We start from the raw sequence: 16,091 nt of genomic DNA, 5'->3' as shown, positions 1-16,091 counted from the left end.
GAGAAAATTCTTCACTCAGAAGGTGATGAATCTTTGGAATTCTCTACCCCAGAGGGCTGTCGAGGCTCAGTCTTTGTATATTGAGGCCAGAGATCGATAGATTTCTGGTTATTAAGGGGATCAAGGGATAGGGCTGGAAAGTGGAGTTGAGGTAGAAGATCAGCCATCATCATCATAGGCAGTTCCTCACAATTGAGGAAGCCTTGCTACTACTCTAAAAATGAGTTCTCAGGTGACTGAACAGCCCAATACGGGAACCATAGTCCCTGTGACAGGTGGGACAGACAGTCGTTGAGGGAAAGGGTGGGTGGGACTGGTTTGCCACACATTCTTTCCGCTGCCTGTGCTTGTTTTCTGCATGCTCTCAGCGATGATACTCGAGGTGCTCAGCGCCCTCCCAGATGCACTTCCTCCACTTAGGGTGGTCTTTGGCCAGGGACTCCCACATGCCGGTGGGGATGATTATCAAAGAGGCTTTTAGGGTGTCCTTAAAATGTTTCCTCTGCCCACCTTTGGCTCGTTTGCCGTGAAGGAGTTCCGAGTAGAGCGCTTGATTTGGAAGTCTTGTGTCAGGCATGCGAACAATGTGGCCTGCCCAGCGGAGCTGATCGAGTGTGGCCAGTGCTTCAATGCTGAGGATGTTGGCCTGGTCAAGGATGCCAACGTTGGTGCGTCTGTCCTCCCAGGGTATTTGCAGGATCTTTGCGGAGACATCATTGGTGGTATTTCTCCAGCGAATTGAATCTTATTGATGTTATTGAATGACGGAGCAGGCTTGAGGGGCCAAATGGCCTACTTCTGCTCCTAATTCTTATGTCAGGCACTGTCAGTTGACCAGCTAGTTTGGCTCATTAATGGGACCATGCCGGGTAAATCTGTCACTGGGGGCTGGGAATCACTTGACTGGGCTCCAAATTACCCTCGAAGCCATAACCTAATGGGTAGATGGTCCTAGTTAGAAAAGCAGTGAGAAGGTTACCAGCGCTCTGTGTTGGTAAGCTGTGCAATGTTAAACCTCAGTAGTACCCCTGCATATCTCTGAGGGATCAACTACCAGGATGCATCAATTTAAAGTAATTGGTAGAAGGTTTAGAGGGGATTTGAGAGGAAATTTCTTCACACAGAGGATTGTGGGAGTCTAGAACTCACTACCTGAAGGGGTGATAGAGGCAGAAACCCTCACCTACATTTAACAAGTACTTGGATGTGCACTTGAAGTGCCGTAATCTGCAGGGCTAAGGACCTAGAACTGGAAAGTGGGATTAGACTGGAGGGCCTCTTGTTGGCAGGCACGGACACAATGGGCCGAAATGGCCTCCTTCTATGCTGTAAACTTCTATGCTTCTATGATTCTATGATATATTTGGTGTTCCTTCAACCATAACTATTGACAACCTCTGCCGAAACTCTCTGGATTTAGTTAAGTGAGGTGTGTCTCACAGGCATTGAGAGTGTACTCCATATTGAACAAACATAAAATCTACCTGTGTAGATTTCTCATAATTTTGGAGATTCATAAGTACAGGTTGTTACCTGTGGCAGGCACCCATCCGACTCCCCAAAAAATCCCCAAAATGCGCAGAATCCAAGAAATATATTCTTGCATAAATCCCAGATGGTTTTCCATGCAATATTGTGTTTTCCGTGATATTGTGCATTTTTTAACTTCAATTTCTGTTAACACCGCCCATTTTATAAAGTGCTGAGGTCACTGGTGCTATCTGTGTGCAGCCGTAGACTTGACCTCTGGCAGAAAAAAAAACTTTTGAATGGGGCCTGGACTATTTTTAGGTACTGCAGGAGATGTGTACTGTTTATACAGCAGTAAACATCAGATTTTAATGCCTTAGTTAGGTATGGAGCAAGAATATTAGTGTGCTGATTCATCATCATCATCATCATCATCATCATCATCATCGGTGGTCCCTCTAACGAGGATGACTTGCTTCCACATGGGTTCACAGATGTTTCAATGAAGGACCCGATGTTCCAGTCCTGAACTCCAGTTGAGGGGGTGGAAGATGTCTGTGCGTGGATTTTTTTAACGTGTGGTGACCGTTGCACAGCTGATACAGTTTGCATACGGACAGTCCCTTGAAGACTGAGGACATGAATCAATAGCTGAATCTGGGCATTTGCACTGAGACATTCTTTACTCACAATTGAAACCCCCCCCCCAGGCACCCTGTGCATAAACTCCAACAATTTCTATTATCTCATCATTACAGTGGCAGGCAAGTGGCTGGAGTCACATCAATAAACATAATTTATTCATTTATTTAAAAAAAAACTAACAAGGATTTAAGCAAGAGACCAATAGTGAACCCCATAAAAGTGGAGTCCATGAAACGTGTAAATAACTTTGGGTTGTTAAGTAGGTTGACTGTCGCTTACTTTATTGCTTTTTAACAATGCTCAATAAAAACTCTTTTGCTGATTTTTCTCCAAATTTGTTCGTACTAATCTTCACCCATTTTAAAAAAACTGAAAATAAAACCTGCAACAAAATTAAATGTGGGTTTTAAATCGGCAATAAAAGCTGACTGCAGTATTCTGCAGTTCATAATTAGACAAATGTGTGAGAAAACTTGACATGAAATTAAGTTGATGATCTGAATAGTTTCGCTCATCAGTGAATTTAATGAATGCACAGGTATTAAAATATTGTCGACACTCTCACACTCACAGCTTGAAATTACACTGTAGCATTATAGACACACAGGCTAAGCACGTTAATCTTGCGATTATTTTTAGCAGAGCCCCACTTGCTAAATTGCTGAACATCCCCACTGTAATGGACAGGAACTTCAGATGAACATATTAAGCATTTATACCTATTAACCAACAGCATAATTTCAAGGCCCTAAATCTTTGGGCTATTTTGCTTTTAAGCAAACAATTAGATACAGTAATTACTATATCAGGGATTGGCTGCAATGAGAGAATTAATGTACTAGAGGGATCAACTTTGATGGGAAAATGTGCTGTCAGAATGACCATTAGGAGAGTTGATGCACTGTATGGATGAGCTTCAATGGGAGAGTTGATGCACTGTATGGATGAACTGCGATGGGAGAATTTATATGCTGTAGGGACAGGCTTCAGTGGGAGAGTTGTGTTGTAGGGATGGGCTTCAATGGGAGAGTTGTGCTGTAGGGATGGGTTTCGATGAGAAAATTGAGTTTCTGCAGGTATAATATTTGATGAGCAGGATGGCCTTTTATCATTGTGACATTTCCTCGATTCTGCTGTTAGAGAATGTGTCGTGAGAACATTTGCAAACTGGTGAAATTGATGCTTACTTTATGCTCTGTTATTTTATAGGTAGACTGGTGAACTAACAACAGAGACTACAGGAGCATAGCCCCCTTGGAAATTGATGACACTCCCTTTGAACCGGAGCTGAGAATGTGGTTCCTGTTCAGTCATTTTTTTGCATTGTCATTCATTTGCTGCTTGGCAGGTAAGTTGAGCGTTGGGCATGACACTGACGTGACGGGTTTTCTGCTGCTCCCCTTGGCATGATTTCAGATGCAAAGCACTTCAAGGTCAGGACTGAAATTTCATGAAAGATTAATCTTTGCACTTGCAGCTTCCGATAATCAATGATTACGGCATTCTTGAAGCCTGAAGATGGTCGAATGACTGTGATTTTCGATGCCGATGAGCAACAGTCAGATGAAACAAATAGAAAATGCATTGTGGCTGATGACAAAACCTAACCTTCATTTGTCTCTCTGTTTGAGCAATTGAATCCCACGAGTTCCTGTCTACTTTTTGCTAAGTCTATCATTTCACATTAAAAGTACTCTTACAAGTGCTCGGTGCAATGTGGATGAAAGTAATGCTTTTTTGAAGCCTATTGGATTGTTGTCTGACTGATAACTTGAACATCTCTCCTGCTTATGGACATAACTTAGTGTTTATCAAGTGCTTCCATGAGGTAATGGGCCATTAAAACTTTGCATAGACTAGCTCGATCCCCTAATGACACCACAGCATAGTCCTTTAAAGGACTCTGCAAAACAGAAAGGAGGTAATTTATTTTTAACTGCCGTTACACATCAATTATAGATGCAAAGATGCACCAAGTCTTGCAAAGCTGAAACGTTCAATTTGACAGGAGCTAAAACCAGGCCGATCACAGCAAAGCATCAGCAGCTGGCACTTTGAAGGCGCTGTTAATCTGTTACTCCATTCCCAGCTGTCAGCTTGAGGCCAGCACCTACTCACTGAATTGTAAAAATGCTCAGCACAAAAAATTATGCTGGTGGATCAGTCCTTAATGCCAAGCTTTTCCTTCACAAAGTGACTTTAGTGAAGGGTAGTTCTTGCTGGCGTTTGTTTCAAGCCAGGAAAAAGACCATGGGGTGAATGCAATTTATACTAAAGGTGGATGTGATTTATTAAAGGATGTAACCTTTAATGACCAGTGTTAGCCACTTGCATGGAGGAAAAAGAAAATCAAGTTAAACATTGCTGTGTCACCACAAAAACATGTAAAAATCTGGACTGGACGACAGATAGCTGGGGTATTTAAGTGCCAGGCGTATAATATATGTTGGATCCTGCTGAACAATGCCACTATTCTCCCACTGACCAAGTGTAGACTCTAGACTATAGACATTCTTTAAATGAATGGAATCATTTATTGTAATATGTACATTTTGATGGTAAATGGGATATAAATTCCATGAAAAACCTTGAAGCCTATCCAGAAACCACTGATATATTTGACAGATTTTGACATTGTCCATGACAGGCAGTGCATTGTGGGAAGGCTGTTGTGAACTCATGTTGAGCAGGCACAATAAAGCCAAAGGACTGTCTGTTTTCATGCAAAGCGTCCCACTTATTTCTAGTTTGTTCCTTCTTTGGTGTAAAATGATTATCATTTGCCACAGCTGTACTGCCATTCCCAACTCTGAGAGAATGGGACTGTCAGTGGCTGGAGCCAGAGATGATCTCCATGCATCCAGCATGACGCAGTAGCCAAGCCCGCTAGATCAAGGGAAGTCTTGATATGGATTTGCGTGCAGCCGATCGCATTTCATGTCATTTCCTCTTCAACGTCTTCTCGGTGTCATTTTCCAAATAACTTCTTCACAGTATATCCGTTAAATGGAACGACCTGCCTATACTTGCTTGACTGTTATCTTTCAAACTTGGATTTCCATTATAAATTCTCAGAGGTGCAGAGACAACTGGTGCAGTGCTGTGAGTGTTTGATCGCTATATAATGATGTGTGTGACACATTGAAAGATGCCTGGAGGAGTAGGTGTGGATGAGTAGGTTTGAAGTCACAACTGCTCAGGAAATTGCATTCTCGGAGGTTCAAGTTGGATGTTGCAGGACTTAATCCAAAGAAGAAAGCATGCGGCAGTTAATGAAAAGGTCACACTGAATAACGTTGATGCATTTAAAATTTCAGTACCAATTCTTCCAGATCATAAACATCAGTTAACAACTATTTGTTTTTTCATCTTAATAAAATTTTTATGTCTCATGCCTGTCAATAGTAATTATAGTTACTGTAAAAGTACATATCAGCTTTGGACACGTAGTGTAGAATTTTGCATGCCGATAATCCATTGAAGGTTTTGGTCTTTTTGGGTACTTTCTTGATGTATAAACATATTACAATGCTGTACTTGTGTTTCTGCAGAAGAAGGAATATTTATATATCAACATGACATGTGTGAGAACATTCAATCTTAATGTGTCTGTCCTCACTGTAATGTGTTTGTAAAAATGCAGTTGGGCATTATACATTAACTCGTAAGCTGATAAATGGATGATCTGTACAGTTAACACTTTTGTTATGACCAATATTTTAAGGATTGAAGTATTTTTATAACTTGCAAAGTCCATATGGTAAACCTTTCCGGGGTGTCTCATTTCTAGGGAGATTTGCCGACTCATTTGAAAAATCTAAATTTAGTTCCAGCGGGAATAGTTTGCATTAGGTAGCGCCTGCTCCTTTCAGTAAATGTTCGTGCACATTTGCACAGGAACACAATGACCCCTTGCTTGTGCAGTACACCATTTTGTTCCTCAGCATACAAGCTCTCTTCCTTGCGATGGATGTCAGTAATTGGAAGTGACTATGTTAAATTCCCCTTCTGTGGTTTATATTGTTTTTTTCATAGAGGCTTTACGGGATATGTGCTTTTTCTATTGGTGCGCATGCTTCTGAGCTCCCAGCGGTCTTGTTCTAGCTCATTACCAAGCCCTTGGGGGTCCACTGGTGAGTCATCCTCGCTTGCAAGCTTTCTGTGTTACATGAGAACTTGAATTCTGGAGTCCCTGATGCAAAATGTAACAATGTTCAACTGTACAACCATAATGCTTATTGGCATTTACTGGGTGGCATTTTCTGTCACTTGTCTTTGGCTATATATATATATATATACCAAGTATAAGATAGAGCCTGAATTACTGAAGTAGACTTTCTCACATGCTGATGATGAGCTGATAGATTCAACTCGGTCACAGAACAAATCTTATTCTAAAACATTAAGGCACATATAACCCACCTTTGCCTGTGTGAAAACCGCTACAAGTAAATGAGGCAGATAATTCCTCTTTGTAGCTTAACTTGTAAGCCAAAAAGCCCATGTTGCTGGGAACCCACTAATTCTGCATTGTGTTGTGGGTTAAAACATTTTCCTTTGCGCCCAAATGTGCAGGATTGCTGGGTTGAGAAACGACAGTCATTCTAGTCATTGGAAAATTGTGCTGATCGCTGTGCGTAGAAGCACTGAAAATATTTTCAAAAACATAATGGCCCACATTTTGCTGGAGTGAGGCATCTCCCAGCATGCCCCGTTATTTAGACTTGTTTAGGTTTCAATTTTTTTTTTTCCCACTATGTTGCTGAGAGTGTGAGCTGATAACAGCGCAGTGAGGGCAGCGGGGCATCTGGGACCTTAGTGAACAACGGGACAAATACTGTATCTCCTTTACCAATGAAATGAAAGGATTAAGAAATAAGCAGAGGAAGGAAGAAGAAATAGAGTGAATTAGAGTAGGTGAATTCAATGTCAAATCAGGTACAGCAAGCGAAGTAAAGAGAGGAAAAGACAGACTGGATTATGATTGAGAAAAAAGAGACAGAAAAAAAAGAATTAAAATTTAAAATGTGATATTTTAAAAATCTCCAAACACAATTCAGAACCTGAAGGAATGAATTCACTTTTAATTGTTCACTTTCTGGGCAAGAGTTGATTGGCAGTCATTAACAATTACCACATCAATAAAAGGATACTTTTCCACCAAGGAGTGGAGTATCAATGAAAAAATATTTGATATCATTAGGGGAGCTTGCATCAAGAGCCATGTTGAGCTTCGCAGATGTTCTTATGGTGATTAAAGCACTTAACAAGCCAGCAGTTGGCGACATCAGATTTCAGGCTGAAACCCAATCGCCTGTAACTTTCTCCATTCGTAACACTAGTGTAGTTACCTGCAGACGTTACTTGAGGAGAAGAGTGAATCTCAGAACGTTTCCCTTTTGCAGGAAGACTGTGAGCCTGTGGTACCAAGTTATTGAACTGATCAGTTCAGTTGATGATTGCAAAAAACACAACCCCACTTTACCAACTAAGCAATAATGTACGTGTATACTGCATTAGAGAAATGAAGGTAGTTCAGTGGCTCGGTCTTATTAGCCTTGGCTTTCTGTAACGCTGTCTGTATAAGTAGAAACTTACTGCTGAACACTGAGGAAAGGTGTTGAAAACATTGGCTAGTTTATTTGGCGACAAGACAGTCTTACTTACAATCCATTTCATAAAGGACTCATCAATCTGATGAGAATGTCAGATATTTTGTGCTTCCTGCAGTTGTTGTCTGTTAAGAAAACCTATTAAAGGCATGAGGTGTACCGTGACTTAACATGCAGATTACCAGATGATACATTTCCATGTGACTTGTTTGTTAACCAAAAGATAAAAGGTTTACAAGCATTTTTATGTGTGAAGATAATATTCTTATTCACGTTCTGTGTCCTTGGGCTGCTTTACCATTTTTTGCGGCAATATCTTCCTGTCTACCACCGACTGTGTAACCAGGGGACAGTGTACATTTGGCCTACAGTCGTGTACTTGGTGATTCATGGCACATTTTCTGCACAAATCCCTGTCACTGCTTACTTAAGAAACTTTTACTGAAGCAGTTGTTTCCTTCAGGTTATCACTCGTCTGTCTCAGGACAACATATACGGAGACCTATTCCCCTGTTAGGGAGCGGTTGCCATCTTCTTCTTAGGCGGTCCCCCGGAGTCGAGGATGACTTGCTTCCACACTAAAATAAGTTTGAAGGTGACTGATGAGACCAATACGGAACCTACAGTCTCTGTCACAGGTGGGGCAGACAGTGGTTGGAGGGACGGGTGGGTGGGGTGCTTGGTTTGTCGTGCGCTCCTTCCGCTGTTTGTACTTGGCTTCCGCGTGCTCCCGGCGAAGAAACTCGAGGTGTTCGGTGCCTTCTCGGATGCTCCTCCTCCACTTTGAGCGATCTTAGGCCAGGGATTCCCAAGAGTCAGTGAGGATGTTACATTTTTTTCAAGGAGGTTTTGAGGGTGTCCTTGAAGCGTTTTCTCTGCCATCCTGGGGCTCGCCTGCCGTGATGCAGCTCGGAGTAGAGTACTTGTTTCGGGAGTCTAGCATCGGGCATGCGGACAATGTGGCCCGTCTACCATCTGTGGCATGCAACACAACATGACTGCTTGGGTAGTACCTTCCAGGTCCCACAATCGTGTCTAAAATGGACAACATTATTCAATTTCGTGTGACCTTCACGTGGAAAGACAGAATATCACATCTGGAACGGTTGGACTGAAGATGATCCTGTGACTCAAGGTAGAGGGGATCTTGCCATGTGCTGATTGGACTTTTGTTTACTGGGCATCTGATCAATGGAAGTTGTCTTGTGATGGAACACATTTGTTTGAGCAAAGAGATGCTTTATGGAGGATGTTGACTATCTTTTTGCCTTGTGACTGTAAAGGATAGACTCTAAGAAATCAAACGGATGGCAATGCTACGTGATATTTCTCGTGTCTGTTCCTCTTGCTGTTTAATTCTTCTGAAATCAGCAACTTGCAGTTTACAGAAGTTAGTGAGCAGTGCTGAGCACACATTTGTGGGTGAATAATTATGTTTGTTGATAACATGATAGTTTCTTCACATCCATGTGGTTCAATCATCAGTTTAACTACCTTAGCTACCCTCAGCATAACGGTATGCTCTGTTGATGGCTGCAGATAGGCACCTTGCTCATCATATTTAAATCATTTAATATTTTCTATACTCTAATGCGGTTCTCTTCGCCCGCAGCTCCCCTAACTGTCATCTCCCCAGTCTTATCTTTCAAGCTTGGTGAGGCCACACCTGGAATACTGCGTGCAGTTTTGGTTTCCATATTTACAAAAGGATATACTTGCTTTGGAGGCAGTTCAGAGAAGGTTCACAAGGTTGATTCCGGAGATGAGGGGGTTGACTTATGAGGAAAGGTTGAGTCGGTTGGGCCTCTACTCAATGGAATTCAGAAGAATGAGAGGTGATCTTATTGAAATGTATAAGATTATGAGGGGGCTTGACAAGGTGAATGCAGAGAGGATGTCTCCACTGATGGGGGAGACTAGAACTAGAGGGGCCGCCCATTTAAAACTGAGATGAGGAATTTCTTCTCTGAGGGTTGTGGATTTGTGGAATTCACTGCCTCAGAGCTGTGGAAGCTGAGACATTGAATATATTTAAGACAGTGATAGACAGTTTCTTAACTGATAAGGGAATAAGGGGTTATGGGGAGCGGGCTGGGAAGTGGACCTGAGTCCATGATCGGATCAGCCATGATCGTATTAAATGGCGGAGCAGGCTCGAGGGGCCATTTGCCCTACTCCTGCTCCTATTTCTTATGTTCTAAGCTAGTATAGGGTAGACATTAGATTTCGAGCCACATGGTGACATCTGCATGGAGTCAATCAAAGTCTAGTGCTGATGCGTTACACTGTTTCACAGTGTTTTTCTTCGAAGTATCAGACCTCTACTCACCAGCTTCCTGGTTGACAATTAGCAACCACTCTACACCAAGACCCACATGAAGATGGATCCTCAGCGCTTGGGCAGTTCACCAACAGAAAACGGACACTTGGACAAATCATGGTGTTGATACACATCCCCATCTTCATGAATTCAATGTTGCCTTTACCTGATCTTATCCAAGGAGCTGTTTGTGTTGGCACCATCGGAGGCAACAGTGCCCTTGATATCAGTCTAAAGAATGCCACCGTGGGAATGGGTCTCCATCGTGTCTGGCTGTCCGTGGGCTGGGCAGTGATGTGCTTTCTTGTTCGCTGCCTGTAGTGAAGCTCCTAAAGTCTCAGTGGGGAAGCTAAGGCTCAATGCTGGCTCAATGCAGAACTGAGACTTGAAAAGTACTTGCACGGTGGGTTTTCTGCTGTTCTGTGCAACAGATTGTGCCCTCCAATAGTGGCACACAAGTGGCCAAAACAACAGGAGTACAATGAGAGGGCAGATTCATAAAGCTGTTTCACAACCACAAAGAAATCGTTACCACATTTTGCCCATATACACAGTCAGGAAAAGTGAAATCTAGTACAGCAAGTTGGTGCGGGGGTTGGGGTATTGGCAATGTGTGGGTTGGGGGTACCGGGGTTGGGATATTGGCAATGTTTGGATTGGGGGTACCGGGGTTGGGGGTATAGGCAGTGTGTGCATTGGGGGTACCGGGGTTGGGATATTGGCAATGTTTGGGTTGGGGGTACCAGGGTTGGGGGGTACCGGGGTTGGGGGTATTGGCAGTGTATGGGTTGGGAGTACTGGGGTTGGGGGTATTGGCAGTGTGTGCGTTGGGGGTACCGGGGTTGGGGTATTGGCAGTGTGTGGGTTGGGGGTACCGGGGGGTACTGGGGTTGGGGGTATTGGCAGTGTGTGGGTTGAGGGTACTGGGGTTGGGGTATTGGCAGTATGTGGGTTGGGGGTACCGGGGTTGGGGTATTGGCAGTGTGTGGTTTGGGAGTACCAGAGTTGGAGGAGCTGGAGTTGGAAGACCGACGTTTAGATTCAGCATGTTGGTGGTGCTGGCTTTGCTGGCTTTGGAAATTGAGGGAGGGGGGGGGGGTGGGTAATGGTACCGGGTTAGAATTGTAGTGCCAGGGTTGGGTATGAGGGTGCTGGGATTGGGATTGGGTGTGCCAGGGTTGGGATTGCAGTATCGGGGTTGGGATTGGGATGCCGGGGTTGCGACTGGGGTGCTGGGATTGGGATTGGGGTGTCGGGATCGGGGTGTCGGGATTGGGATCGGGGTGCCGGGATTGGGATTGGGATCGGGGTGTCCGGATTGGGATCGGGGTGTCAGGATCGGGATCGGGATGTCGGGTTCGGAATCGGGTGTTACGGTTGGGATTGGGATCGGGATTGGGATTGGGGTGTCGGGATCGGGTGTCGGGATTGGAAATACCAATGGGGTAAATGACAAATCAAAAATTTGGAATGTAGAAAGTTCTACTTGAGCTTTTTCATCAAATCCTGAGAACAAATCTTGTTTCAAAGAGATTTCGGCTTTAGACCTCTTCATTTACATTCTAATCATAGCAGCAGATATGTAAATCCTTGCTAAAACGAGCTCTCTGCTGGGTCTGGTGCATAATGCAGTCAAATAAATCCACTTGGCCATTCGTTAACTAGTGTTAATATATTGAAGCAACTTATTCCATGAACACGATTGTATACAATGATTTTTATTTTAAGTTGGAAGAAAATAAGTTTCTATCTACTTTCTGTGCTGGTTGTACGTGAGTAATAGCATATAAATATGTTTGAATCACAACTTTTAAAATCAGGATTCAACACAAAAATATATTTAATACCATCCGACAGGAGCAATAAACTTCCATCTTGTTGCTGTGAAGCTCTTGGTAAAACCTCAGGTCATAGTTTACTTTTTCCCTCCGATTCTAAAACCTTGCCATTGCTGGAATAGATCTCCCGGCTACTGGTACACTCTACATTCAAATGAATCCTGGACTCTGATGTCCTTGTGCCCAAAGGCTCAATCCTGCCATTGCCAGTTATCCAATAACCAATGATCGACCCTCCTGCTTTGGAGGGACGGGAGTAGATAAGTGGAGCATCTTTTGGGTAAAGATGGCTCCAAGAAGGCACACCCTGGCAGTGGGGAGTTGGAACCAAGTCTGCCCTCTGTGGCAGGCTCAGTCATGTGATACCTGAACTATGTAGCCCAGGCACTGTTAATGATTAGCCAGCCAACTTGCTAATGGGAGCTGTCATCCAGCTCAGATAAGGGCCCAGTCATCAAGATTCACGGCGCGGCTCTCGACAACGTGAACCACTTCCCATACCTCGGGAACCTCTTGTCAACAAAGGCAGACATTGATGCGGAGATTCAACATCGCTTCCAGCGTGCCAGTGCAGCCTTCGGCCGCCTGAGGAAAAGAGTGTTCGAAGACCAAGCTCTCAAACCTACCAGCAAGCTCATAGTCTACAGGGCTGTAGTAATTCCCGCCCTCCTATATGGGTCAGAGGCATGGACAACTTACAGAAGACACCTCCAGTCGCTAGAGATATATCACCAAAGATGTCTCCGCAAGATCCTGCAAATCCCCTGGGAGGACAGACGCACTAACATCAATGTCCTCGCCCAGGCTAACATCCTCAGCATTGAAGCACTAACCACACTAGATCAGCTTCGCTGGGCAGGCCACTTAGTTCGCATGCCAGACACGAGACTCCCTAAACGACTGCTATATGCAGAGCTCCTTCACGGCAAACGAGCCAAAGGTGGGCAGCGGAAAAGCCTCCCTGATGAAGTGCGACATCACCACTGACGCCTGGGAGACCCTGGCCGTAGATCGCCCTAGGTGGAGAAAGCGCATCCGGGAGGGCGTTGAGCTCTTCAAATCTCAACGCTGTGAGCGTGAAAAGATCAGGCGCAGGCAGCGGAAGGAGCGTGTGGTGAATCAGTGCCACCCCACCTCCCCCCGACGAATATCTGCCCCACCTGTGACAGGATCTGTGGCTCTCGTGTTGGACTGTTCAGCCACCAAAGAACTCGCCTAAGGAGTGGATTTCAAGGGACTGCCTATGATGATGATGGGTTGATCTTCCAACTGCGGGGTATGGGGGCAGGATTCTTGTCACACTGTTCCAAGTAACTGCATGAATGAGTAGGATGGTCCGAGCTGGCCAGCTAGCATGAACCAGTTATGGTAGAGTACATGGTTTTTGCTGGTTAAACTGCAGTGGTACCTCTGTGTGTGTTAGCGGGGGGGGGGGGGGGGGTTCTTTGGCTTTGGCTCTCTGCACTTTGGTAAATGGAATACGTCTGAACGTCCAAACCTGTGCACTCCATATTGGACAAACAGATTTCTCAGGAGTTCACTCTGGAGAATCTTAAACACGGTGAAGCATTTCTGTATGTGTCATAAAACACAGATGACCAGAAGATATCTTACGCCTGGAGAATAAGCTTAACTCTCCTCGGAGTCAGAAGGTTCAAGTCCCACTCGAGAATGTGACACCCGGTCGAGGCTGACACTCATCTTGGGGAGAGCTGTATTGTCGGAGTTTCCGTCTTTTGGATGTGAAATGGAGGCCCCATCTACCTGTTCCTGTGACACAGGTCGATAGTTATAGATTGTATGACACTATTCCTGAGAGCAGGGAGACCAAGCCAACATTCCTCCCTAAGCTACCATCAAAAACTGATGAGTTGTTTATTAACTTTTTTTTGTGGGAGGTTGCTGTGTGCAAATTGGCTATAACATTTGTCTCTGAGCCATACAGAAGGCGGGCATCACTACTGCCCTCTAGACCATAAGCTTGGTGCCAGATTTGAGGTCCTGGTCTTCAAACACTCTCTTCCTCAGGCGACCGAAGGCTGTGCTGACACACTGGAGATAGTGTTGGACCTCGTCATCAATGATAGTAGACTCCCGAGGTATGGAAAATGGTTCACATTGTCCAAGACCGCGCCATGGATTTTGATGACTGGGGGACCGTGCTTGTCAGTTGTCCAATAACCGACGAATGACCCTCCTGCTTTGGAGGGGCAGGGGCAGATAAGTGGAGCATCTTTTGGGTAAAGATTACTCCAAGCAGGCACTACAGGGCTATAGTAATACCCGCCCTCCTGTATGGCTCAGAGACACGGACCATGTACAGTAGACACCTCAAGTCACTGGAGAAATACCATCAACGATGTCTCCGCAAGATCCTACAACTCCCCTGGTAGGACAGATGCACCAACGTTAGCGTCCTCGACCAGGCGAACATCCCGAGCATTGAAGCACTGACCACACTTGATCAACTCCGCTGGGCAGGCCACATCATTTGCATGCCAGACACGAGACTCCCAAAGCAAGCGCTCAACTCGGAACTCCTTCATGGCAAGCAAGCCAAAGTTGGGCAGAGGAAATGTTACAAGGACATCCTGAAAGCCTCCTTGATAAAGTGCAACATCCCCACTGATACCTGGGAGTCCCTGGCCAAAGACCATCCTAAGTGGAGGAAGTGCATCCGGGAGGGCACTGAGCACCTCGAGTCTCATCGCCAAGAGCATGCAGAAATCAAGCGCAGACAGCGAAGGAGCATGCGTCAAACCTGTCCCACCCTCCCTTACCTCAACGACTATCTGTCCCACCTGTGACTTGGGACTGTGGTTCTCGTATTGGACTATTCAGCCACCTAAGGACTCATTTTTAGAGTGGAAGCAAGTCTTCCTCGATTCCGAGGGACTGCCGATGATGATGATGATGTGTGGCGGGGTCATGTTGGTGGAGGACCTTTGTCTTACGGATGTTTAGTAAGATGTAAGGCCCATACTTCCGTACGCCTCGGTGAAGGTGTTGAAGGTGGCTTGGAGTTCGGCCTCTGTGCGCAGATGCAAGCGTCCTCTGTGTACTTAGTTCGATGACAGAGGATAGGATGACCTTAGAGCTAGCCTGGAGGCGACGAAGGTTGAATAAGTTCCCATTGGTTCTATAGTAGTATATGGCAGTAGTGATACCCGCCCTCCTATAAAGGCTCTGAGACGTGGACCATATACAGTAGACACCTCAAAGTGCTGGCAAAGTATCACCAGCGCTGCCTCAGCAAAATCCTGCAAATTCACTGGGAAGATAGACGCTCCAACATTGGTGTTCTCGCTCAGGCCAACATCCCCAGCATCGAAGTACTAATCACACTCGACCAGCTCTGTTGGGCGGGCCACATTGTCCGCATACCTGACACAAGACTCCCAAAGCAAGCGCTCTGTTCGGTACTCCTACACTGCAAGCGAACCCCAGGTGGACAGAGGAAACATTTCAAGGACATCTTGAAAGCCTTCTTGATGAAGTGCAACATCCCCACTGGCACTTGGGAATCTCTGGCCCAAGACCGCCCAAATTGGAGGAAGAGCATCTGGGAGGGCGCTGAGCACCTCGAGTCTCATCGCCAAGAGCATGCAGAAATCAAGCGCAGGCAGCGGAAGGAGCGTGTGGCAAGCCAGACTCCCCGCCCACCCTTTCCCTCAACGACTATCTGTCCCACCTGTGACAAAGACTGTAATTCCCGTATTGGACTGTACAGTCACCTGAGAACTGTTACATTTATGCAAAGAATAGCTGCTGCACTTCTTAATTAATTAATTGCATGTAAAATGCTTTGGGATATCCTGAGGAATGTCATAAGGAGCTATATAAAGTCTTAAATTTTCGACCTACTACACATAAGTAGTGAAACACTAATCAATATCAGAATAGCTGTAAAGGATTCCATTTCATCTAAATTCGGGCTTAGATTATTGTTTGAAAGACTTACGGAAAAGTATTTTTAAACGATGTACAAATTGTGCTGAAGGTCTGTTAGATCATTCTCTCTCTAGTTTATTGGTGTGAGATGTCGGTGACGCTTGCTGGGAGCTATGGGCTGTTGTTGAGGGAGGGATCCAGCTGGCTGTGGAATGCTGAGTGGTGGATTGAGGGGCCACAGCATGGTGACAGAATGCAACATGAAGGGGTTGATGCTCCACCAGTGCCACACTTCTTCGACTCTTTTGTTCCGTA

At 45.0% G+C, this 16,091-nt stretch overlaps 1 protein-coding gene across 1 annotated transcript in view; it reads left to right on the top strand.

The window, feature by feature from the left end:
- The window catches only part of cntn1b (contactin 1b), a 1,027,096-nt gene that overhangs the window by 399,207 nt on the left and 611,798 nt on the right, over nt 1-16,091 (top strand). Inside the window, exon 4 of the mRNA XM_070900643.1 lies at nt 3,325-3,463. Within this exon, the coding sequence (XP_070756744.1) occupies nt 3,409-3,463 (55 nt within the window). The 5' untranslated portion in view covers nt 3,325-3,408. The remainder of the gene's footprint in view (nt 1-3,324; nt 3,464-16,091) is intronic.

This window comes from Pristiophorus japonicus, chromosome 15 (assembly GCF_044704955.1).
Source record: "Pristiophorus japonicus isolate sPriJap1 chromosome 15, sPriJap1.hap1, whole genome shotgun sequence".
Lineage (NCBI taxonomy): Eukaryota > Metazoa > Chordata > Chondrichthyes > Pristiophoridae > Pristiophorus > Pristiophorus japonicus.
The sequence above is the reverse complement of the archived record's forward strand: the minus strand, read 5'-3'. Positions and strand labels throughout refer to the sequence as shown.